At 50.1% G+C, this 22,966-nt stretch overlaps 2 protein-coding genes and 1 long non-coding RNA gene across 7 annotated transcripts in view; all 3 read right to left on the bottom strand.

Annotated features, from left to right (window-relative positions):
• CCDC51 (coiled-coil domain containing 51) overlaps positions 1-8,572 on the bottom strand; it is a 38,218-nt gene extending 29,646 nt beyond the window's left edge. Inside the window, exon 1 of the mRNA XM_070492925.1 lies at positions 8,489-8,572. The gene's annotated coding sequence lies outside the window, so the exon portion shown is untranslated. The remainder of the gene's footprint in view (positions 1-8,488) is intronic.
• On the bottom strand, positions 182-22,732 carry SHISA5 (shisa family member 5). 5 transcript variants are annotated; one of them, XM_070492930.1, is made up of 6 exons: positions 22,597-22,732; positions 17,479-17,635; positions 8,489-8,572; positions 1,878-1,993; positions 1,512-1,724; positions 182-1,398 (listed from the first exon to the last, which is right to left on the bottom strand). In XM_070492930.1, the coding sequence occupies exons 3-6, from the start codon at positions 8,557-8,559 to the stop codon at positions 1,319-1,321; spliced, it is 480 nt and encodes a 159-aa protein (XP_070349031.1). In that variant the 5' UTR covers positions 8,560-8,572; positions 17,479-17,635; positions 22,597-22,732; the 3' UTR covers positions 182-1,318. The 5 variants fall into 5 exon arrangements, with proteins under 5 accessions (XP_070349031.1, XP_070349030.1, XP_014682121.2 ...); XM_070492929.1 differs by lacking the exon at positions 22,597-22,732 and adding an exon at positions 22,340-22,450; XM_014826635.3 differs by lacking the exon at positions 22,597-22,732 and adding an exon at positions 19,981-20,428.
• Positions 9,165-12,571, bottom strand: LOC139041387 (uncharacterized). The gene is made up of 3 exons (XR_011496446.1): positions 12,493-12,571; positions 12,061-12,169; positions 9,165-9,179 (listed from the first exon to the last, which is right to left on the bottom strand). It is a non-coding gene; the product is annotated as an uncharacterized lncRNA (long non-coding RNA).
• Positions 22,733-22,966: the final 234 nt, after the last annotated feature.

Below are 22,966 nucleotides of genomic sequence, written 5' to 3'. Positions count from 1 at the left end.
CCATATTCAGGGACCTGGGGAGGGGGCCCAGAGAGTGACACAGTCTTTGTCCCTCACCCAGCCTAGCAGGATGGTCAGATGTCTGAGCTCAGTAAGAGGGAAAACATGGAAATCCAAGTGTTGGTACCTGGCCTAATGCCTAGTCCCAGCAGCCAAGGCTCTGAAGAAAGAAGGCAGCAGCTCCAAATGTTTGCATTTATTATAAACAAAGGTGCAGACCCTAGACTCTCAAAAACACGCCAACAAGTACAAAGCTAAGACATCTGCTGAGACGTTAACAGTGGGACAGGGGACACCGAGGTATTCGTGTCTGAGCGAGAGCAGCCACCCAGGGCCCCCTCCACCTTTGGTCCAGACCACCTGTTGGCCCAGGTGTCCCCACTGCCAGGACAAAGTGTTGACTAGGGTACAGGAGCTGGATATTCCGTGAGGCTGGTGTCAGGGGAAGCAGGGACTACCAGAGATCAGATGGCCCCTCTCCTCTGGGGGCCAATTTCCCTCCAGGACCCAGAGCTCTGAGCCTCACAGCAACTATCACATACATTTTGAAACAGAAAACAGGCAAAATGTTTGGCTAAAAGTAAACAAAATCACTGCAGGAAGGACACCTGAGTGTGTAAGTGGATTGAGGCCACCTTGCCCACCTGAGGTGGGGGCCAGGGCCAGCAAGGGAAGCCAGAACTGTGGGTGGATGTGGCCCTCCAGGTGGTCCAGGGAGGAGGCAGGGCAGTCTGGGAAGACACAATTAGGGATGGGTGCAGCTCTGCCCGAGTTGTTTTGCTATTGGGACGCTGCCCACCCTCCCCTGGGCATGGCACAGGCTCCAGGGAGCGATGAAATATCTGCCAAAAGGACGGAAACCCAATGTAACCAGGTGCCCAGCCTCATCCACTCACCTGCATCATGGCTCTGGTTCTTCCACGGGTACCCCACAGTCTGGGGACAAGCTATGGCCTCAAGCAATGGCTAACCATTCTGCCAAAACCAGAACACGTGTGCATCTTGCCCACAAAAAGCTGTGCTACTCTAGTGTGACAAGCCCCACCTGGACTCCCTGGGGTGGTCTGGAAAAGAACTCCCACCCCATTCTGTGAATTTTGCTTGAGATTTCAAGGAAGCATAATTTCAAGTGAGGAAGAGAACAAAACATGGTCCCAGCAACTCTGGCAAGGATTGTTTCCCACCTCGTCGGCATCAAAAGAAGCCTTGTGTACAAACAGGACACACACACACTACGCACGGGGAGAGAAGGACCATGCCTGCATACCCATGCACACACATGACATATCAAGTGGCAGTCAGAGATGCAGGGGCATGCTCAGGGGGCTGCCTTCGGGGGGTCCATGTAGGCCGGGTTGTAAGGAGGCTGGCTGGCAGAGTAGGGTGTGGCGGCACCTCCTGAAAAGAGAGAGGACACCGGTTGGCTGTGGGCACAGCACCTGCGGTGTGAGGGGGCAGAAGCGGGAGCTTTGGGGGGGTCAAGCAGGGTCAGAGTGGGCTGTGGTACTCACCAGCCAATGTCTCATGGTAGGCTGGAGGGCCCATGGGCTGGGCTGGGTAGGGTGGTGGGTACTGCGTCGGGTATGGTGCTGCAGGCATCCCTGGCTGGGGGGGCATGGAGTGGTAGCCCTGGTAGGTCGGTCCAGGGTAGCTGGGTGGCACACTTGGGGGCTGCGGGTAAGGGGCGTGCACCACAGTGGTGGCCGTGGTGGTGGTCACAACCGCTGCAAAGAGAATCCCAGTCAGGACCTCCGGGCTTGCCACCCCTCCCTCCAGCTCAGCCAAATCAGGGCCCTGGTCAGTTCCCTTTGCCACCCTGGGGTCTATAACTGCACACAGGGGTCAGAGTGGGGTGGGCTGGGGGTGGGCATGCTTACGACGTGGTCGGCGGCACATCTTGTACAAGCAGCAGCAGGAGCAGGTGAAGCAGATGATAATGGTGACAATAGAGAGCACAAAGATGGTCAGGCCAACAGCTACAGTCGCCCCGAACCTGCCAAAGAGCCAGTCATGACCCGGGGCCTCTGCCCCTACCCAGGACCAGCAGTCCACACCCCATTCCCAGGGGGCACTCCTCTTGCCGGGAGACTTGGCAACACAAACAGCAACTTCTGGGTGAGTAGCTTGAACCTGTTTCAGCCTCAGTTTCCTCAAGCATAAAATGGGCTCTTTGTGAGTCTACATAAAGCACCGCACCTAGGGTCTGCCCACCTTGTCCCACCCTCAGGAGCATGGGAGGGAGTTCTTCAAGTACCTCCCCACACACACACACATCTTGTCCACCCCCTCAACTGATGAGAGATGTTCACTGAAAACACGCCACAAGACAGGCACTGTGTGGTTTGAGCCAAAACCAGTGGTGGGCGGGACAGACCAAATCCTGGCTTCTGGAAGCCACAGTCCATTGTAGGAAGCAGATTTTCAAGGTAAAATGACTCAGGAAGCACAGGTGATGAAGACGGGGAGAAGTTCCAGGAGAGCGGAGGACAGCGGGGCCAGAACAGCGAGGAGAGGCACGTGGCAAACACAGCCCTTGCGCTGGCCGGCTCAAGCCCAGGCAGGGCTGCTGGCCCCAAGTGACAGGAGCCTGCGGGTGCACTGCGCCAGGTGCTCCCATCCCTCCCTGGGCTCAACACTCCAACCGGCATGGCAGGTGGTGGACAGAGCCAGACGGATGGTCTGGAAGAGGAGGCCTCCCTGCCTGACGCAGGTGCCGCAGCAAGGACCACGACAGAATGGAGGGCCTGCCCTTTGAGAAAGCAACCCTGGTGGGGAGTTCACCAAAGATGACTTTCAAGGGCAGGCAGAGCCCCTTGCTGGCCTCGCCTGCTCCCGGAGGCCAGGCTCTTTTCTAATAAAAGGTAAATGCTTGGTAACCGCACCAAGCACATTAAATCAGGGAAGGAGCCTGGTGAGCTGTGGGGCATCTGCCTCCCAAGGCCTCGCCCTGGGGGGAGGGGATTCCACCTCAGAGCCCAGCACCTAATCAGTGACACGCGACTGCAGGGCCATCACCATCACTCTTTTTCTCTCTCACTCTCATTTTGTTCATCTCTGTCTGTCTCTGTCTCTCTGTCTCTCTCTCTCTTGCTCTCACACACACACATAACACACACAGTATGGCGCCCAGGCTCACCCCATGTTAGCCTCTGCCTTCACTCAGGGGCCTCCTGCACCCCTGGACTTCCCCGCTTTCCACCATGGGCCACTCAGTTTCAATCTCCTCCCCTTTCTAGGAAAAGGAAAGCAAATTTCCTGGGCCCTCCCCTATCCCTGACGTCAGTGGCAAGAAAGACAGACACAGGCCCTCTTAAAGACACAGCGTGACCCAAGGCCCCAGCTGCTCCCAGCTGGGCTAGCAGCCTAGAGGGGCCAGGACTGGGGAGGGCCCAGGCACTCAGGCTGTCTTCCCAGAGCTGCCTCCCTAGCCTCGGCTGCCCAGGCCTGGCCCCTCATTGTGGCCTGTCCACCCGACTGTCAAGGATAGTGCTACCACAGGTCTGAGAGATGTCCCCGCCTCAGTGTGACTCAGTGTGCCCAACATGCCGCCGCTGGGCACTTTCAGCTCTCTAGGCCCACCAGCAGATCCTAGGGCCCTGGACAACATACAGCTCCTGCCAGCCCGTCCCCTCAGCTCCTCCTCTCCCACCAGCACACACTCCAAGCCACTAAGCTCCCTCTCCAATGTCAGGCAGATGCCTCCTCCAGTTCCCTTGGCTACCTGCCATGTGCGATCATGTCACTCCCTGCTCAAAAGCCTACTATGGCTCCTGTAGCCCTTGGGATCACACAGGAATATGCTTGATCATTAACTTGTTAAACTCTTTGTGTATGTGTGTGTGTCTGTACTTTTCTGTGTATATATTATAGTTGACAATAAAAAAAATCTAGGATTTTTCTCGTCAGATAGTAAAACATTGTATGTAATAAAGCAAATTTTAATCTTTAATTAAAAGTCCACATGAAATACAACTAGTTGTGTAGTCTGGGGCTCTGGCCACATTACCCTCCTTTTAGCTTTTTTTTTTTTTTGAGGAAGATTAGCCCTGAGGTAACATCTGCTGCCAATCCTCCTCTTTTTGCTGAGGAAGGCTGGCCCTGAGCTAACATGCGTGCCCATCTTCCTCTACTTTATATGTGGGACACCTGCCACAGCACGACGTGCCAAGCAGTGCATAGGTCCATACCCAGGACGCAAACCAGCGAACTGAATCGTTGCGCCACCAGGCCGGTGCCGCCCCCTCCTTTCAGCTTTTGAAAGCACCATGCTGTGTCCTACCTGAGAGCCTTTGTACATGCAGTTTCTGCTGCCTGGTCTACCATTCCCTTCCTCCACCCCCACGTAATTAATTCTTGTACACCCTTCAGACCTCAGCTCAAAATATCACTTCCTCAGGGACTCCTTCCCTGACCATGCAGATGAGGTCAGGCTCCTTGATAAATGTTCTTACAGAACCAAGTTTCTGTCTGTCTCAGTTTGTAAACACACACTCCTTCGTGTGAGCATTTCATTAACGTGCATCTTGCCTCCAGCCTGTGGATTCATGGAGGCACAGACTGCACCTGCTTTGGGCCATCACTGTATCTCCAGCACCTGGCATCCAGTAGGTGCTCAATAAGTATGTGACGAATGAATAAATTCACTCAGGGACCCTGTGGGCAACACCTAGTAGGACAGCCAGGCATCACGCTCGGAGGAAGTGCAATCTTTGAGGGGTGGTTGCACAGTGTGGCAGGGGCCTGTGGGACGACGCCTCTGCGGGGAAGGACTACAGCTTCCCAAGGCTGGGGCTGCCTTGCAGATCAAGGAGCCCAAAGGCCAAGCTCTGAAAGCAGAGTCAGCCCAGGCAGGAGGGGACAGAAGACCAGGGGAGCAAGAGGACAGGCAGGGAGCTTGCGGTGGGGCTAAGTTGGGCAGCCCTCAGGAGGCCACAGATTCCCAATGTTCGGACGGTGAAATGGCCGCCTGCTGGACACCAGCACTCTCACCATGATGCTGACAAGGCAGCTTACCGCTCATGACACAGTGAGTGTGAGAGCTGCAGAAAGGACGCTGTGAGGACTGGAGCAGGCACAGGTTCGCCGAGCCCACGCCTCACTTAATGGACCTTCCTGCCTTTCCCCTGCACTGTCACAGCAGAGTCAGAGCAAAGGGTCAGCAGTGGCTTGCCTGGGGCCCACAGCCAGAGACTCTACCACTCAGGTGCTTAAAAACACGCCAGTCCCGGGGCCGGCCCAGTGGCGCAGCAGTTAGGTTCGCATGTTCTGCTTCAGCAGCCTGGGGTTCGCCAGTTCGGATCCTGGCTGCGGACATGGCACCGTTTGTCAAGCCATGCTATGGCAGGTGTCCCACATATAAAGTAGAGGAAGATGGGCATGGATGTTAGCTCAGGGTCAGTCTTGCTCAGCAAAAGGAAGAGGATTGGCAGCAGATGTTGGCTCAGGGCTAATCTCCCTCAAAAAAAAAAAAAACAAAAACACGCTAGTCCTGCCTGACCATCCCGTGAGTGGCAATGAGCTGGGAAGGGACAATGAAATCAGGATCCAAAAGAACCACGACAGGGAACCAAAGAAGCTCTGGGAACACAGCCACAGAGCGTTCAACAGTGCAGGACAGGACTCACCTGCCAAACAGAGGGGGGAGGGGGGGAGGGGTGTGGCGCAGAACACCTGGGCCAACTTTGAGCCCACAGGTAACATGCCCAAAGTATGGGGAGCATGGTGCCCACATCGAGGGAAGACATCAGCTGTCCAGGTTGTGCCAGGCAGATGTGGACTCATCTGAATCCCTGTGCTCTGACCTGGTGCCTTGTTCCTGGGGAACCCAAGGAGTCACCCAGGAGAGCTGAGGGCAAGGGTCCAAGAATGAAGAGGAGGAGGGGTCAGTGGTGGGGGATTGGGGGCAGAACTGGTGTGGGTCCCCAGAGCATGGGGTCTTTCCCCTATCAGGGCTTCCCTGAAGCTCCCAGACACAGCCCAGGCAGCAGGGGCTGCACCCATCAAGGAGCCAACACTCCAGTGGACAAACAACAGTGCCCTTGCCAAGGGGGCAGCACATACAGACCTCTCCTTGGGGCCCAGACAGGCGGTCACCTGAGAGCATTCACAGGAGAAGTGTCATTGGCGACCCTGTCCCCTTACCCTCCCAGCACCTGCTTCTCAAGCCCTCAACCTGTATAAGGCAGGTGCGGTACAAGAGGCTGGGGCTCCGCTCAGAGGGCAAAGAGGGAGAGACGGGGCAGGGAGGGGTGGGGGGCAAGTGGGAGGGGAGCATTACTCCAGTCATCTGTTCTTCCCAGTGAGTGGGCAGGATAGCCTGGGTGGGAGGCATGAGGAACAGAGCCGGAGCAGGGAGGCAGCAGGGCATGCCCACACTGCGCAGTGGTGTGCACAGCACAGCATGTGGTCAAGCTGACCAGACCTGGTTCTATGTGCACACCTCAGGGAGGGAGAGGTGCTCCTGAGCTGGCCCCAGTCACCTCCCTGCACTGCAGTCCCAGGAAGCCACTCCTCCTCCTATGCCCCTCGGGGAACCTTGTTCTGCATTGTCCCCACTCTCTCTCTCCCAGCTCATCTCCACCATTGCAAAAGAAGCTGTTCCTCCCCCTCATTCCTCCTGCAACTTCCATCTTACTCCTCACCCATTCATAGCAAATCTCTGCACAGAACTGTCTACCACCACACCACCTCCACAGAGCTCATCTCACCATACACACTTCCAACTCACGCTTCAATCCACTCCACTGAACGGCTCCTGCCAATGGCACCATGGCCTCCATGGTGTGGAACCCACATACCAACCCACCTCTCTGAACCCAACCTCCCAGCTCCTCCTGCGCCCATTCTTCAAACACTGCTGACCCTAGATTTGGTCCTCAACACACTCATCCCGCCCAAACCCAAGCCCTTCACCACAAACTCACTCCCCATTCCGCATCCCTATACAGGGCTAGACCTCCGACACTGTCACCTGAGCAGAGACGAGAGCACCACCTACCCCTTGCCACTCCCTCAGCCCCGTTCCTGGCAGGCAGCTGCTGAAGGCCCAGTCTCCAGCCTCACCTCACCCTGACCAGCCCAGTCTCCCTCTGATCTCCCTCTGGTCCGACTACAGATCAAGATGCTATAGTTGCCACCTGCCACACCCTCCCTGCCTGCTCTTTTCATCCTCCATGGACCACCCAAAGTGGTCTTCTTCCTAAAACAGCAGACCCCAACACTGCCCATAACCCTCCACGGTGTCCACTGTCCTCAGGACCAGGCCTACTCCTGGGCGCCTCCAGGCCCACACTGACTAGACATCAGAATATCCTATGAGGCCATCTGAAAACCCACAGTTCTGGGTCTCAGCAAAGGAGGGGTGCTCCCGGGATGTGGAGGGAGGGATGCTTCAAGGTCTCAGTCTCTAACCAGCCCAGGGGAAAGGGCCAGCCAGCAGAGCAGAGTGAGGAGGCCCAGCCCCGGGCACCGAGGAGGGCGCATGGGCTGCACTTCTTCCCCTCCCCCACTAACAGGAGCCCAGGAGTGAGGCCCCGTACCCACCCAGGCCCACAGGGCAGGATGGGGCAGGACAAGAACCCGGGCCCCAGACACAGGCCTGGAGTCCAAAGTCTCTTCCTCCAAAGGGGGAAGCAGGCAGAGGTGGAACTTCTACTGAGAGGGGCTTCTAGATCCACCAGGGCAGGGAGCAGACAGAACATAGAACAGACTCCACCAGGAAAACACATGCAAGCAGCTACATGCCCATTCCATCCACATGAAATGTTCGCCATGACATCTGCCATGGTGGCAACAAGACAGGGCAGGAACCTAGCCAAAGGGACTGGAGTTTGGGAGATTGGGCTGTTCCCTGGCCTCCTGAAAGGAGGGCCCAGACACAGTAACTGTGACCCACAAACGTTGACACAAGAACCGTGTATCATCAGTTGTCCCAGCATCTTTGCCCCACCATTATCACCCCATCACCATGCACCCTGCACCACCATCACCTCCATCACTGTCGCCATCGCCACCGTTGCCGCATCACCATCAACCTATCCCACAACCACTGCCCCCATCACCATCACCACCGTCGCCCTATCACCATATACTCAGCTCTGGAGCCCCCGTCACCCCATCCCTGCCACCTCTGCCTCATCACTATTGCCTTTTGCCACCGTCACCCCCATCACTGTCACTCCCTCCCCATCACCTACACCCATCAGTCACCTGTGCCTATCCCATCACCTAGGCCAACACGGAGCCTCACTCTCGGCCTTTCAAATCTCAACCTCCAACCACAGTCACCCTATCCCTAGCACAGTGATAAGGACACAATTTCCCAACATATGGATCAAGGGTCTTTGTGTCAGACATGGTGACAGCTTCTCTGGGGCCCCACCGCAGTAACTCTGTGCCATCCCAGTCCCCACAGGCCTCATCCTAGCCCACCTGAGCCCTCTTGTCACCTCTGCCAAGAAGATGCACCCAGCCTGCAGGTTTTATTTACCCTGACATGGGGTCGCTGTCCAAGCCGGAGCGAAACCTCAGTGGCGAGCCCAGCTGCTCCAGTGGCTCCATGTCGGTGGGCCCACTGCAAAGAGGAAACCTCACGATTAACACACCCAAGCCCCACCCAGCACCCCAGGAACAAACACTACCTTAACGCACACACAGAACATGCACAAAAGCCAACCCCATACACGCCAGAGAGGTAGCCCTGATGGCCTCCTCAGGACGGAGTTCACACACACCAGGATCTCAGGCTAAAGTGTCACATATTCTTCTCAATTGCACACGGGACGTTCTCCAGGACAGGCCACATGTGTGGCCACAAAACAATTCTCAATAGATTTTAAATGACAGCTACCATACAAAGCATCTTCTCTGAACACAATAGGATGAAGTCAGAAAGCAGTTACAGAAGACTACAATGCCAAAAGTTAAAAAAGAAAAAAGAAATGCTGAAAAAAGGTCATACCTTGGGAGACTAATTAACACGGCATTAAAAAGAAAAACTGTGTAGGTGCGGCAGCCCTGTGGTGTAGTGGTTAAGTTCAGCACACTCTGCTTCAGTGGCCCGAGTTCACGGGTTCAGATCCTGGGCACAGATCTACACTACTCATTAGCCATGCTGTGGCAGTGACCCACATACAAAATAGAGGAAGACTGGCACAGATATTAGCTCAGAGTGAATCTTCCTGAAGCAAAAAAAAAAAAAAAGAGGAGGATTGGCAACAGATATTAGCTCAGGGCAAATCTTTCTCAGCAAAAAAACCCAGGAAAAAAAAAAAACTGTGGGTTAAATAAGAAATCATAAAGTAAATTAAGAAATATGTAAAACTGAATGATAATGAAAATACTACAGGTCAAAATTCGTGAAACACAGCTAACGCAGTTCATAGAGAGAAATTCATTATCTTTAATAGTGAGATGGTATTGAACTCAGGAGGACGGAAAAAATAATAGGGCAAACCCAAAAAACAAGGAAAGAGTTAATAAAAGTAAGTGCAAAAGTAAAAGACAACGTGGCCCGGGGTTCACCGCTTCAGATCCCAGGTGCAGACATGGCACCGCTTGGCAAGCCATGCTGTGGTAGGCATCCCACATATAAAGTAGAAGAAGATGGGCATGGATGTTAGCTCAGGGCCAGTCTTCCTCAGCAAAAAGAGGAGGATTGGTGGGAGATGTTAGCTCAGGGCTAATCTTCCTAAAAAAAAAAAAAAAAAAAAAAAAAGAAAATAATAGAGAAGACAAACAAAACCAAAGCTAGCAGAACTCTGGCAAGACTAAGCCAGAAAATGAGAAAGGTACAGAAAGAGAAAAATACAAAATATAAAAGGGGAGAGGCCTGCCTCATGGCCTAGTGGTTAAGTTTGGCATGCTCTGCTTTGGTGACCCAGGTTTGGTTTCCCAGTGTGGACCTATACCACTCGTTGGCAGCCATGCTGTGGCAGCAACCCACATACAAAATAGAGGAGGCTTAGCAGAGATATTAGCTCATGGCAAATCTTCCTCAAGCAAAAAAAAACAAAAAAACAAAAACAAAACACAAAGAAAAAGAAAAAGGGAACTAACTATAGGTACAACAGTACCTATATTCTGATTCTGATTTGAACAAACCACCCATGAAAAGACATTTTTGAAACAAGTGGAGGTCACTGAAAACAGACAAGTATTGAAAGCTATTAATGAATTACTATTAATTGTGCCAAATGTGCTATGGATATAGTGGTTATATTTATTTTTAAAGGTCTCACTTGTACTCATAAAAACTAACTTTTAGGGGCCAGCCCAGTAGCATAGGGGCTAAGTTGGCACACTCTGCTTTGGTGGCCTGGGGTTTGCGGGTTCCGACCTCAGGTGTGGACCTCCACACCACTCATCAAGGCATGCTGTGGCAGCACCCCACATACAAAATAGAGGAATATTGGCACAGATGTTAGCTCAGCGACAATCTTCCTCAAGCAAAAAGAGGAAGATTGGCAACAGATGTTAGCTCAGGGCCAATCTTCCTTGCCAAGGAAAAATAAACCTAACTTCTAAGGAGAAATATGTACGATGTCTGGGATTTGTTTTATTTTTAAAGTAATCTAGAAAAAAAAGTGGTGGGAGGTATATGAACAACAGTGTCAGAGTGTTGATAACTATGGAAGGAGGTGATGGATATATGGAGATATTATATTATTCCCTCTACTTTTGTATTTATTTGAAAATTTCCAAAATTAAATGTAACATAAAATAAAATTTAAAAGTATTAGGAACAACTATACCCCAATAAATTTGAAGGACAACCAGTAAAGCTGAGGAGAAAATATTTTTTTAAAAAAATCAGTAGGCAGGCTTTGGCAAGTGCTGATATAGTGAAGAATACCAAGCTGGGATACAGTGGTGGCTGGCAAGAAAGATCCACGGAGGTGAGCCTGGCATCTGAGGGCTTTTTGCTCCTCTGGCATTAGCAAATTTCAGGGGACAGCTGAGAGGCTGAGCCAAACTCCGAAAGTCCCAGGTGATAGAGATCAGATGCAGAGCCCATCAGGTGGAGAGGCCCTGATGACTCCCCCTCACTTGGGCTGGGACCCGCAAAGCTGTGCCCCAAGAGGAAAGGAGAAGCTGAGCAGACAGCTTCTAACCATCTCAGTCTCTGCAGCTGGGCAAGGTGATCTTAGAGTGCTCCTGTTCTTGGAAAAGCAAACTAAATTCTCCCCAGAGGAAATCCTGAGCTCCAAATTTCCACAATCACTTTTGCAAATACAACGTTAGGCACACAATCAAAAAATTTCAGGAACACTAGGACACTAGACAACATCAACAGAAAACAACAGAAACAACTGACAAGAGAAATATCCACAGGGGCTTCAAATGTTGAAGTTATCAGACACTGACATTAAAATAACATAACATGCACTGTTCAAAGAGATTAAAGAAAAGATTGAGCAAGTCAAGAAAGCTCGAAATATAAAAAGAAGAAACAAAAATTCTACAACTAAAAAATAATACAACAAATTAATAATTTATTAGACACAGTTAAAGATATAATTAATGAACTGGAGGATGGGTCCAAACAAATATATATGGACTGAGACTCAGAGACACAAAAAGATGGTAAATGTAAATAAAGAAGACAGTAGGTGAAATACAAAATACAGTTTACAAAAGGTCTTCCCTGTGTGTAATTAGAGTCCTGAAAAGAGTCGAGTGAGAGAATGGAGCAGGAGTAATCTTTAAAGAGATAATGGCTGCAAATTTTCCAAAACTGATGAAAACAGCTGATTCAAACAATGATTCAAGAAGTACTGTGAACCCCATGCAGCAAAAACCCAATAGAAAAAGAAAAAGCTTAAAAGCAGTCAGGGAAAAGACATGTTGCTTGCAAAGGAGCAGTAATAAAACTGTCAGCTGATTTCTCAACAGAAACAACAGGTATCAGAAGACAAGGAAATGAAAGCTTCAAAGTGCTGAAAGAAGTTTATAACTGCCAACCTAGAAATCAATATCCAGGAAAACTATCCTACAAGAAGGAAGGCAAAATAAAGACATTTTCAGACAAACAAAAACCGAGAAAATTTGACACCAGCATACCTGCATTAAAGGTAGAAGAAACGTGATCTCAGATGAAGCTTAAAGGTGCAGGAAGCACTAAGCAGCAGCAGAGAAGATCAATATATGGATAAATGTAAGTAAATAGTCACTGTCAAAAACAATTAAAATACGGTCTTTGGGGTTTACAATAGTGTTACAAGAGAGAAAGAGGGACATTATGTATGATAAAATGAGCAATTCATCAGAAAGTCAAAACAATCCTAAATATGTATGCAGCTAATAACAAAGCATCAGAATTCAAAAAGCAAATATTGACAGATATCTGTAGTCTCTCAGTAATTGATAAAACAAGCAGACAAAACCCAGCAAGGATAGAAAAGATCTAAACACTATTATCAACCAACTTGACCTAATTGACACTTATAAAACACTGCACTCAACAAATGCAGAATACACCTTCTTTTCAAGTACCTGTGAAATATTCACCACAGTACAGTATACGCTGGGTCATAAAATGAAATCACGACAAACTTCAAAAGACTGAAATCTTAAAAGAAAACAACACGATGAGATATTACTACACAGCTACCAAAATTACTAAAATTAAAATTTTCTAGGAAATAACAATGATCTGTATCTTGACTGAAGTGTTATAGATGATGTATATATATGCTTCAAACTGAAACATTAAGTTCTGTGCATTTTACAGTATGTAATTATACCTCAAATTTAAAAAAAGGTTTACAATATCAAATTTTGGAGAGGATGTAGCATAAATTGGAGCTGTCGTACACAGCTGGTAGGAGTGTAAATGGTACAACCATGTTTGGAAGTATCTGCCAAAGCTGAACAAATGCACGCAATGTCTCAGCAATTCCACTCCTAGATATTTACCCAGAAGAAATATATTCCTTTAAAAGGCACCAAAGATTTATAAAAGCCAGCCCTGGTGGTCTAGTGGTCAAGATTCGGCACACTCATCGCAAAAGCCAGGGTTCATTTCCTGGTCGTGGAACCACACCACTCGTCTGCAGGTGTCATATTGTGGCAGCGGCTCATATAGAGAACTAAAAAACTAACAACTAGGATACACAACCATGTCCTGAAGCTTTAATAATAATAATAATGTTCCTCATGGGCCAGCCCCGTGGCTGAGTGGGTTAAGTTCACACGCTCTGCTTTGGCGGCCCAGGGTTTCGCCGGTTCGGATCCTGGGCGCAGACATGGCACTGCTCATCAGGCCACATTGAGGCAGCATCCCACATGCCACAACTAGAAGGGCCCACAACTAAAATATACAACTATGTACTGGGGGATTTGGGGAGAAAAAGCAGAAAATAATAATAATAATAATGTTTCTCTAAATCAATAATTAGAAAATGAAATTTTTAAACTATACTATTTATAGTACCACCAAAAAATCAAATACCTAGGAAAAATTACAATGAAAGATACATAAGGCTTTGACATAGAAAACTATAACACATAATTAAGAGCAAATGAAAGAAAATCTAAATACATAGACAGATATGCTGTATTGATGAACTGGAAAATTCAATATAGTAAAACATCAATTCTACAAAAATAGTCTATAAAGTCAACACAATCTAAGCTGGCTTTATTGACAAGCTGATTCGAAAATTTATATGGAAACACAAATGGTTAAAAATAACTAAGACAATCTTGAAGAAGAATATCAAACCTTACTATAAAGTTACAGTAACTACAAGTCTGTTTTAGCTCAAAGATAGACGAATGTAATGTAACAGAGAGCCCAGAGACAAATCCACGCATGTGTGGACGCTCGATTTATAAAAAATTGGCACTGCAGAATGATAAAAAAGGATACCTTTCTCAATAAATGGTGCTGGGTCAATTGGATATCCCTATTTAAAAATGAAATTTGATCTCTACTTACATCTGCTACTAAACATATACTTAAAAGAAATGCATACACATGTGCATCAAAAGATACGTACAAGAATGCTCACAGCAGCATTATTTGTAATAGCCAAAAAATGGAAACAATCCAGATGTCCATCAACATTAGAATGGATAAAGTGTTGTATAAAACTTAACACCTTACACAGATGGAAATGAACAAACAGCACAATATGGATGAAATTCACATGTTGACAGAAAGAAACCAGACACAGAACAATAGGCAATATATGTATGATTTCATGTGTGTGTCTATAAATATAACAGGTGTGACAGGTTAATGGTTACCTCTGGGGATAACAGTGGGGATGCTGATTAGAAAGGAACATGATGGGGCTTCTGGGGTGCTATGATGTTCTATCTTGATCTGCTTAGGTGGTGGTTATGTGGACGTGTTTACTTTGTAATGATGCACTGAACTGTATACTTCAGATTTGTGTGCTTTTTTTTTTTGAGGAAGATTAGCCCTGACCTAACTGCTGCCAATCCTCCTCTTTTTGCTGAGGAAGACTGGCCCTGAGCTAACATCCATGCCCATCTTCCTCTACTTTATATGTGGGATGCCTACCACAGCATGGCATGCCAAGCAGTACCATGTCTGCACCCAGGATCCGAACTGGCGAACCCCAGGCCGCCAAAGCAGAACGTGCGCACTTAACCGCTGCCCACCGGGCCGGCCCCTAGATTTGTGTACTTTTATACATGCATGATATACATCAACTTAAGAAAATATATTTACTCCACCCCTCAAAAAAAACTAAACTATAGAATTTAGGGATGCATACTTGGGTATTACAACTTTAAAGAAAAGCAATGTTAAAAGTTAGAATTGGGGGGCTGGCCCCGTGGCCGAGTGGTTAAGTTCACGTGCTCTGCTTTGGCGGCCCAGGGTTTCACCAGTTTGAATCCTGGACACGGATGTGGCACCGCTCATCAGGCCATGCTGAGGCAGCATCCCACATGCCACAACTAGAAGGACCCACAACTATGTACTGGGGGGCTTTGGGAGAAAAAGGAAAAACAAAATCTTTAAAAAAAAAAAAAGTTAGAATTGTAGTTACCTTTGTAGGGTAGAGAAAAGACAGCGATTGGGAGTGAGCTCAGGGTGACTTCTGAGTTACTGGGAATGTCACATGTCTTGACCTGTGTGGTGTTTATGCAGATATTTGCTGTGTGATAAATCATGGAGTTATACATTTATTTTGTGCAGTCTTCTGTATGTGAATTATATTTTATAATACAGTATAACACTATAAAAAACAACCTCAACAGATGAGTTGAACAGCAGATTAGACACAGCTCAAGAAATAATTGAGCAAACTGAGAGGTTAGAAGACATTATCCAGAATGCAGCATAGACATGAAAATATGGAAGAGAGACTAGAACAAGGACACTGGAGTAAAATATGTGGCATATGTCTAATTGGAGTTCCAGAAGGAAAGGAGAATGAGGAAGGGCAATATTTAAAGAAGTAATGGCAGAGAATTTTCTAGAACTCATGAGAGACACTAAACCACAGATTTAAGAAGCTCAAAAACTTCATAGCAGCATAAATAAAAAGAAATCCATCTCTCGATACATCATAGCATAACTGAAGAATACCAAACAGAAGAAAAAAATCTTAAAAAGTTGTCAGAAGGAAAAAAAAGATATCTTTTAAATGAGGGATAACTAACTATTGAGCTGATGTCTCAACAGAAATAATGGAAGCCAGAAGACAACATGCTAGGGGAAAATAATGACCAACTTAAGCTCTGTTCAGATAAATATTCTTTAAAAATGAGATCAACATAATTTATCATATCAACAGAATAAAAGTAGAAAAATCATCTGATCATCTCTACAAATGCTGGAAAAATATTTGACAAAATTCAAGATCCCTTCATGATTAAAACTCCAAGCAAACTAGGATTAGAAGGGAACTTTCTCAACCTGATGAAGGGACCTGTGGAAAGCTACAGCTAACATCATACCTTATGGTAAGTGCTTTCTACCTAAAATTGAGAACAAGACAGGGATGTCTGCTCTCACCACTTCAACAAGATACTAGAGGTTCTAGCCAGTGCAATGAGACAAGAAAAAGGAATATAGGCATATAGAATGGAAAACAAGAAGTAAACAGTAGAGAGAAAAAAAGGAATAAAAACAAACCAAAACAATATAGTAAGTGAAAAAGAAAGAAATACAGAATAGGAGAGAGAAATAAAAGCACAAAATAAGATGGCAAATACAATCCCAGAATACCAATTACATCAAATTTAAATGGAATAAATTCTCTTGTTTTTAAAAAAAGTTACCAGAATGGATTAAAAAACAAAAAAAGACAGTTGTAAAATACAAGGGCACCAAAAGGATGAAAGTAAAAGGGTGGGATATGATCCATCAGGAACCCTCAGGTATGGCTGGCAGTTATGCAGCCTGGTGTTGCCATTCCCAAGAGCACTTTGGAAGTCCTTAGTCAGTAACTAGGTGCATCTCTCTGATCTGGCAATTTGCTCCCATGTACACTTCCATGAAATTCTCACGTGGCCTGGTAAAAGGAGGTAGGAGGAAGTATAGGAGGATGTCCACCGCAGGTATCTATGATAGCAAGTTGTGGGCTCACAGCACAGAGAATGACACATCAGTGGTGGGCATGGGCCAGATGTACACACAGCAATGTGGATGGTTCTTACAAACACTGCACTGAATGCAAAAAGTAAGGGGGTTCACTGTGCCCACAAAACAATACAGACTTTGCAAGAACCCAATCAAACGGATATGGCAGACTGGCTGCTTATGGGGTGAGACGGGAACGGAAATGTCATGGGAGATTAAAATCAACATGGCGGGGAGGGAGGGGCTGGTCTTGCCCAGACCACTGATGGTCACCTGCAATGCACTGAGGAGGACGACCACCTCAACCCTACACCTGTGGCCAAAACAAAAGCAATACAGAATGTGGCAAAGGGAGACACACGCCAGGGCCTGGGACCCTCGTTCCAACCCATGAAACAGTCTAAAGCCAAGATGCAGTGTAAATTCATGGGCCACACCAAGAGGACACAGGCATGGCACACAGAGAGGCACACACCCATGCACTGTGCTCTCCAGGGCCACAGGATATCTCCACAGGATAGTACCTGCACAAAGCACATACAACCCCCCCAGGTACATGCACATCCTGTGGGGTACACTCACACCAAGGCACCCACCCTGAAGACATGCTGTACAAGTACACACCCAGGAGTGAGCCACAGGGCCAGCTGAGGCCACTGATCCCTGAGAAACCTGCTTAGCCCAAGGTTTGGTGAGCTGGAGCCCTTGAGGGTGTGGGAGAGAGGGGCAAGGGACTAACCAAGCAGGGTCTAGGGAGTCTAGCCCAGAACAGGTACCCCCCAACCCTGCTAGCCCACCACTCTACCACCATCTTGAGACGGCTGAGAGGCCAAAGGGGTGGGGCTATTTCCCTTCTACGCATGCTCCCGCTGGGGGCAGGCTTGGGCCACCCACCCTGTGACCACTGGTGTACCCACCTGGCCTCAGGAACAGCACACCGTTCCTCGTTCCACACAAATTTCTTCAGCACGTCAGAGCAGCAGTACTGGTCATAACAGGTGCCGCAGCAGAAATCAGGACAGAACTCAGGGAAAAGGCTGCGTCCACGGGAAGCCGTACACACCTCACCGTGGGCTGGAGCAGAGAAACATTTGTTCACAAGGCCAGGCCTCAGCCATGTCCCAGCCAACAGAGCCCCTTCCCCAACACCGCCAGCAGGCACAAGCATGCTAGACCGTCTCTGAGCCATCCTAGTCATTGGCCACCTTGGGAGACTACCCCAATTAGCCTTGCCCTTCCCCTGGGCCACAGGAGAGGGACCCAACAGGACTCCCTCTCTCCCCACCAGTCCGCTTGCCTCCTGATGGGAGAGCGAACTTTCTAAATGTGAGTCTGACTGGGCCACACTATCCCTGGTTCCCACTGCCTCAGGATCAAGTCCAGAGGCCACAAAGCAGGGTCCAGATTGCAAAGAGCTTTGAGGGTCACCCCAACATCCCAGCCCTATCCACACTCTGTCCATATTCGTGCCTGTTTCCCATCCTCCACCTTCAGATCTACTCATCCTTCAAGGCCTTACTACCGGCCCCCTCCTCCAGAAGCCACCCAAGCCCAGGAGTCACACAACTGACCAGTAACACCTCCGACCAGCTGCTGAGGACCAGGCACTGGGTCAGCTAGTTCTTAATCCTCATTCCCTCTCCCACCATCAGCCACAACAGCCTCAGTCCCCGCTGGTCACCACGACTTCAGGGGCCGGCCCTCACAGACCACACCTTCATGGCAGGTCTCCTGAATAGTTCACCATTGGCCACAGTCACACCCACCACATAAGTGTCCATGCAGCACTTAGCCCTGAGCTGGGCCTGCAGCAGGTGCCTAGGAAATATTTGTGCCCTCAGTGGCCAGGGCTCCGAGGCAATGGCACCATTTGAAGCCCCAGAACCATCACAAGGTTCTCAGCCACGGAGTTGGGATCTAAGGACATCCCCGCAGGCTGGGGTAAGGACAGAGCCTCAGTATATAAGGTCACGCTGAGAAGACCTGACTGATAAGTGTGGAAAATGACCCAGGGCTCCAGGTGACCACAAAGTTTGCAAACTTCCAGGAAGATGCTACAGCCAAATGTTCCCATGCATCTTTAGGCTACATTAGCAGAGATCTAGTGTCCATCAGCAGGAGGGGGCAGTCCTGGATTCTGCCTAGACAGACCCCAAATGGAACACCCAGGCCAGCAAGGCCCAGATGACTATGGTAGACTGGGGATAGGTCTGATGATAAACCCTGAGGTGTGGCTTTGTCACCTGGAAACAGTCACAGCACAGCACTCAGACTCTGGAGACCTAGCCTGGTCACTATATCCTCCACCCTGGGGCCATCGGCAGAGCCAGGCCCAAAGACAGAGGCATTGAGAGACCTCCTTGAGAAGAGAGAACTAGGAATGGGGTCGAGGGTGGGCCGATGTTTTGTTCTTGGCAGCTCCTGGTAGAACCCTGCTCTGGGCAAAGCTGTGGGGCAGAGAATCGGACCACCAACAGGTCCAACCCAGCCAGCTGTCCACCTGACAGCAGGTATGGTCAGCATGGCCCGTGCTACTGGGTAGCTCACGTGACCCAGTTACAGCAGGGTCTTCATAGCCTTTACAGCCACAGTCCAGCCTAAGCCTCTAAGCTGAGGCTGAAGACATGCCGATGGCTCTGTTTGGGCCAAGAACCCATGACACAAATGTTCTTCTGACCCCCCGACACTCTGGACACGGCTCTCCAGACCTCACTGGACCAGGGACCAGAGCTCCACCATCTCAGTTTCCTACCCCCAGATCCTCCAGATTCATGCCAGTCCCCAGGAAACAAAGCTGTCCCCTCCTGGAAGCCACCCACCCTAGAAGGATCTTCAGCGTCCTAGGGCTGGGGCATGGGAGACTATTCTAATTCCCACTCCTAAAAGGCCCCAAGCCTGGCCTCTCCCACCTGTGAATCATCAGTCTACAATCAACACACACAGATAGTTGTGTTTCCTCCAACCCTGGAGGCCAGCCTCAGCCATCTCCTGGAACACAAGTGCCATGGAGGCAGCAGTGGGGGCTCCCAGCCAATAAACAGAGGCTGAGAGGGAAGGCCTCTGATGGAGGGGCCAGCCCTCCCAGCAGCCACTACACCCCCACACACCTCCCCACTAAGGCCAGGCAGAGAATCCTACCCCAGACTCCAGGGACCAACCCCTTGGAACATCAGAGGGAGGACAGCCCTAGGCAAACAATGGTGGCAGCTGCCTGAGGTCTGGACAGTGTCAGTTCAGACAGAGGGGTGCTGGGTGGAGGAGAGGTCAGTCGTGGGGTCACTGACTGCCTCGCGGTTATTAGGGGTCGGTGGGAGGCACTGTGGGGGATGGCGCTGCCTGGGCTCGCTCCAGGGTCGGCGAGGACGTGGCTGACCCCCATCGCTGGCCGGGACAAAGTGCCCCCACCCCCAAAGGCTCACCACCCGGAGGCGGCGGTAGCAGCAACAGCACCAGTAACAGGATCCGTGGCGCGGGGGTCGGAGCAGCCATGGCTGGGCGGGTGGACGGACGGACAGACGGACGGAAGCACCAGGGTCCTGGTACAGCCGCAGCCTCAGCGACCCGCGCGGCCACCCGCTTCCTCGCCCCGCCCCGGCCGGTTCCCGGAACCCCGCCCGGGAAGGAGAGGAGAGGAGGAGGGCGAGGCGAGGGAGGGGAAGCGAACGCCCCTCCCAGCCTCCGGGCTAGACCCACGTCCGGTGCCTGCGCGAAAATTCGGACCCTGTTCTGGGACAGCGGCGGGCGACCGGCGATCAGCGGAGTTGCCTTCTGTTCTTGGGATACTTCCCGCCCCCCGTCCCTCAGTGCCCAACCCTCGGGCCGGAGAGGCTGTTCGCCGGAGGCTGCATCCTTGCACAAGCGCCTACTCTTGTGCTGCGGAGAAGCCGACACAGCCCCTCCCCGCGCCTCGGCTTCCTCATTTGCCCAGGGGACCTCACTCCTACCTAAGGACTAGATGAGGTGGCGCGGGGACAGTGCCCCCAGCAGACCTCAGCACACAGTAGATGCCCCAAAAATGCCGGGTTCCTTCTGGAAGCCTAGTGCAGAGTCTTCCGGGGACTCCAGCTCTAAGGATACTTTATCACCCTGCCCCCTGTGACACCTCTATCCCCCTGGTCATCCTACCCTCCAGTCCAGGTAGGCTCACCCCTGGCTCAAGGCAGACAGTGTGGTCTGAGGGTGGGAACTGGCAGCTCCCAGGCACACCAGGCCACCTCCTGGCTCAGGGGAGTGTGGCTGGCCCACCCTTGTCTGCTCCGCTAGCATGTGCTCTCACAAGACATCCTGAGATGGGGCAGTGGCTAACAGTGGCCCTGCCACTCACTGTAGAGCAGGGGTCTGGCAGAGCCCGGGGAAGGGAGTGGAGCACTGTCTTAGTCCGTTTGGGCTGCTATAACAAAACATCATGGACTTGGTGGCTTATAAACAACAAACATTTAATTCTCACAGTTCAGACTGGGAAGTCCAAGATCAAGGTGCCAGAAGATTCTAGCTGATGAAGATTCTTCCTGGTTATAGATGACTGTCCTTTCCCTGTGTTCTCATGCAAGGGACCTCCCTGGGGCCTCTTTTATGAGGGCACCAGTCCCATTCTTGAGGACTCCAGCCTCATGATCTAATCACTTCCCAAAGGCCCCACCTCCTAATACCATCACCTTGGGTGGTAGGATTTCAACCTGCCACCTACCATGCACCTGGCGCATTCAGTACGTTATACTCAACACAGTAAACACAAAATGTCACACTAACTAGGCACCTGAGCCGGTGTGTACACCCGGTGTGTATGTGCCACACGTTTCTCACGTGACTGCAGGGACATCAGTGTGACAAAGAATGAGACCTGAGGGTGATGAGGATTATTTTAGGCTGGTTACTTTTAAAAACTGTAGATGGGAAGGAGGCTCTGAGGAATAGAATGTCTCTTTGTTAAGAGACATTTACATTGTAAAGGAAATCTGGATCTGTAAAGGTGTCTCCCTCTCTGTACCAGGAAGAGGGGATGACCTTATCTCTAGAAACTCTTAATCAATGCCAAAGACAAGGACATAAATCTGCATCTTGTTTACTGTACTTGTGTGGTAATCTCCCATGATCGACTCCCCCTCCACCCCCAACATCCTCCTTTGTCTTTAGCTAAAAATAATATTTAGGTGGTGGCTTCTGCCATTTACTTAATCTGGTTTGATTCTTATCTAAAAATTATAGGACCACCCAATAACCAGACCCTACCTGCACTGATACCGTTTTAACAACTTTATTTTACATATTCTTTCCTTCATCTTGTAAAGAGATAACTCACATACCTATGCCTTAAATTTAGCCCTACTTTCAACCCATGTTTGCAGCAGTTCTTACTGCCCATGGGTCCTGTCCCCATGCTATTCCATACTATTCTCTAAATAAAAGAGCACTACTGCCAGACCTTGAGAGTCCAAGAAATCTTTCTTTCGACTCCTCGGTTCACCGACCCCGCATGAAGGGGAGAACCCAGGTGCAGTTCCCCAGGCTGGAGTGTGAGAATAGGGAAGGGAGGGCCTGGGTCCTCCCTAAGTCCCCATCACCCCCTGGCTGGGAAGGGCACAAGGCTCAGCATGCTCCACACACAGGTGGAGGGAGAGGAATGACTCCCTAGGCAGGATGAGGGGCCCTCCATGACCCCGCCCTGCCTCATCCCACCCGGCTGCCTCTGCCCCTCAGCTCCACAGTCTGAAGCTGGACATAGCCCAGGTCCCCCTTCCCCATGCACAAAGGCCACCACGCATTCCCCTCCACACCTACCTCTCCAGCCATCCTCCAATCCCTCTTCTACACCCTGGATGCCCAGCCTTCTGCCTCCCACAAACCTGGTTTCTCTTCATAAACCAGTCCCTGCCCCCAGCCAAGCTCCTAAGAGTTGTTTCTCACCTCCTGTCACTGTCTGCGGCCTCTCTGCTCCGACACCCCCATCCCACTTCCTCCAGGGGCCTCTCTCCTGCCGTCATCCTCCCTGACCTTTTCTGCAGCAGACTCCCCCAAAGCCCCTCATCTGCCCATACCTCACAGACAACAGTGTGAAACCTTCAAGGTGGCGCATGGCGGGGCCTCCAGGAGGAACACCCAGTAGCTTGGAAATTGTAGTCATGCATCCAACAGGGATGTGCCTGTGCCGGGAAGTGGGATTCCCTGTGAACCAGGCCTGTGAAGCCAGGAAAGGGTCACTCCCACAAGCTGCCTGAGGAAATGGGCCTGTCCAAGGCAGAAACCAAACTCCCTGTGCCAAATGTGGGGGTCTCAATAAGATTGAGAGGCTCAAGTCCATGCAGGGACACATGATCTGAGGACCCAGACCAGCTGGACTAGCTCAGCTAAAAAGGGCCAGGCCACAGGCGTGGGCTGGAGGGGCTGGCAGCTGGGGACTGTTGCACT

The sequence above is a fragment of the Equus asinus genome, chromosome 21 (assembly GCF_041296235.1).
Source record: "Equus asinus isolate D_3611 breed Donkey chromosome 21, EquAss-T2T_v2, whole genome shotgun sequence".
NCBI classification, from domain to species: domain Eukaryota; kingdom Metazoa; phylum Chordata; class Mammalia; order Perissodactyla; family Equidae; genus Equus; species Equus asinus.
This window is presented reverse-complemented; position numbering and strand designations above follow the sequence as displayed.

Coding starts and splice junctions, on each gene's coding strand:
- SHISA5 (XM_014826635.3), bottom strand. CDS start 20,050: ATGGCTGCTCCGACCCCCGCGCCACGGATCCTGTTACTGGTGCTGTTG. Junction 17,636..19,980: donor GCTACCGCCGCCTCCGGGTG/GTGAGCCTTTGG, acceptor TCTCTGCTCCAG/CCCACGGTGAGGTGTGTACG. Junction 1,725..1,877: donor GATGTGCCGCCGACCACGTC/GTAAGCATGCCC, acceptor TTCTCTTTGCAG/CGGTTGTGACCACCACCACG.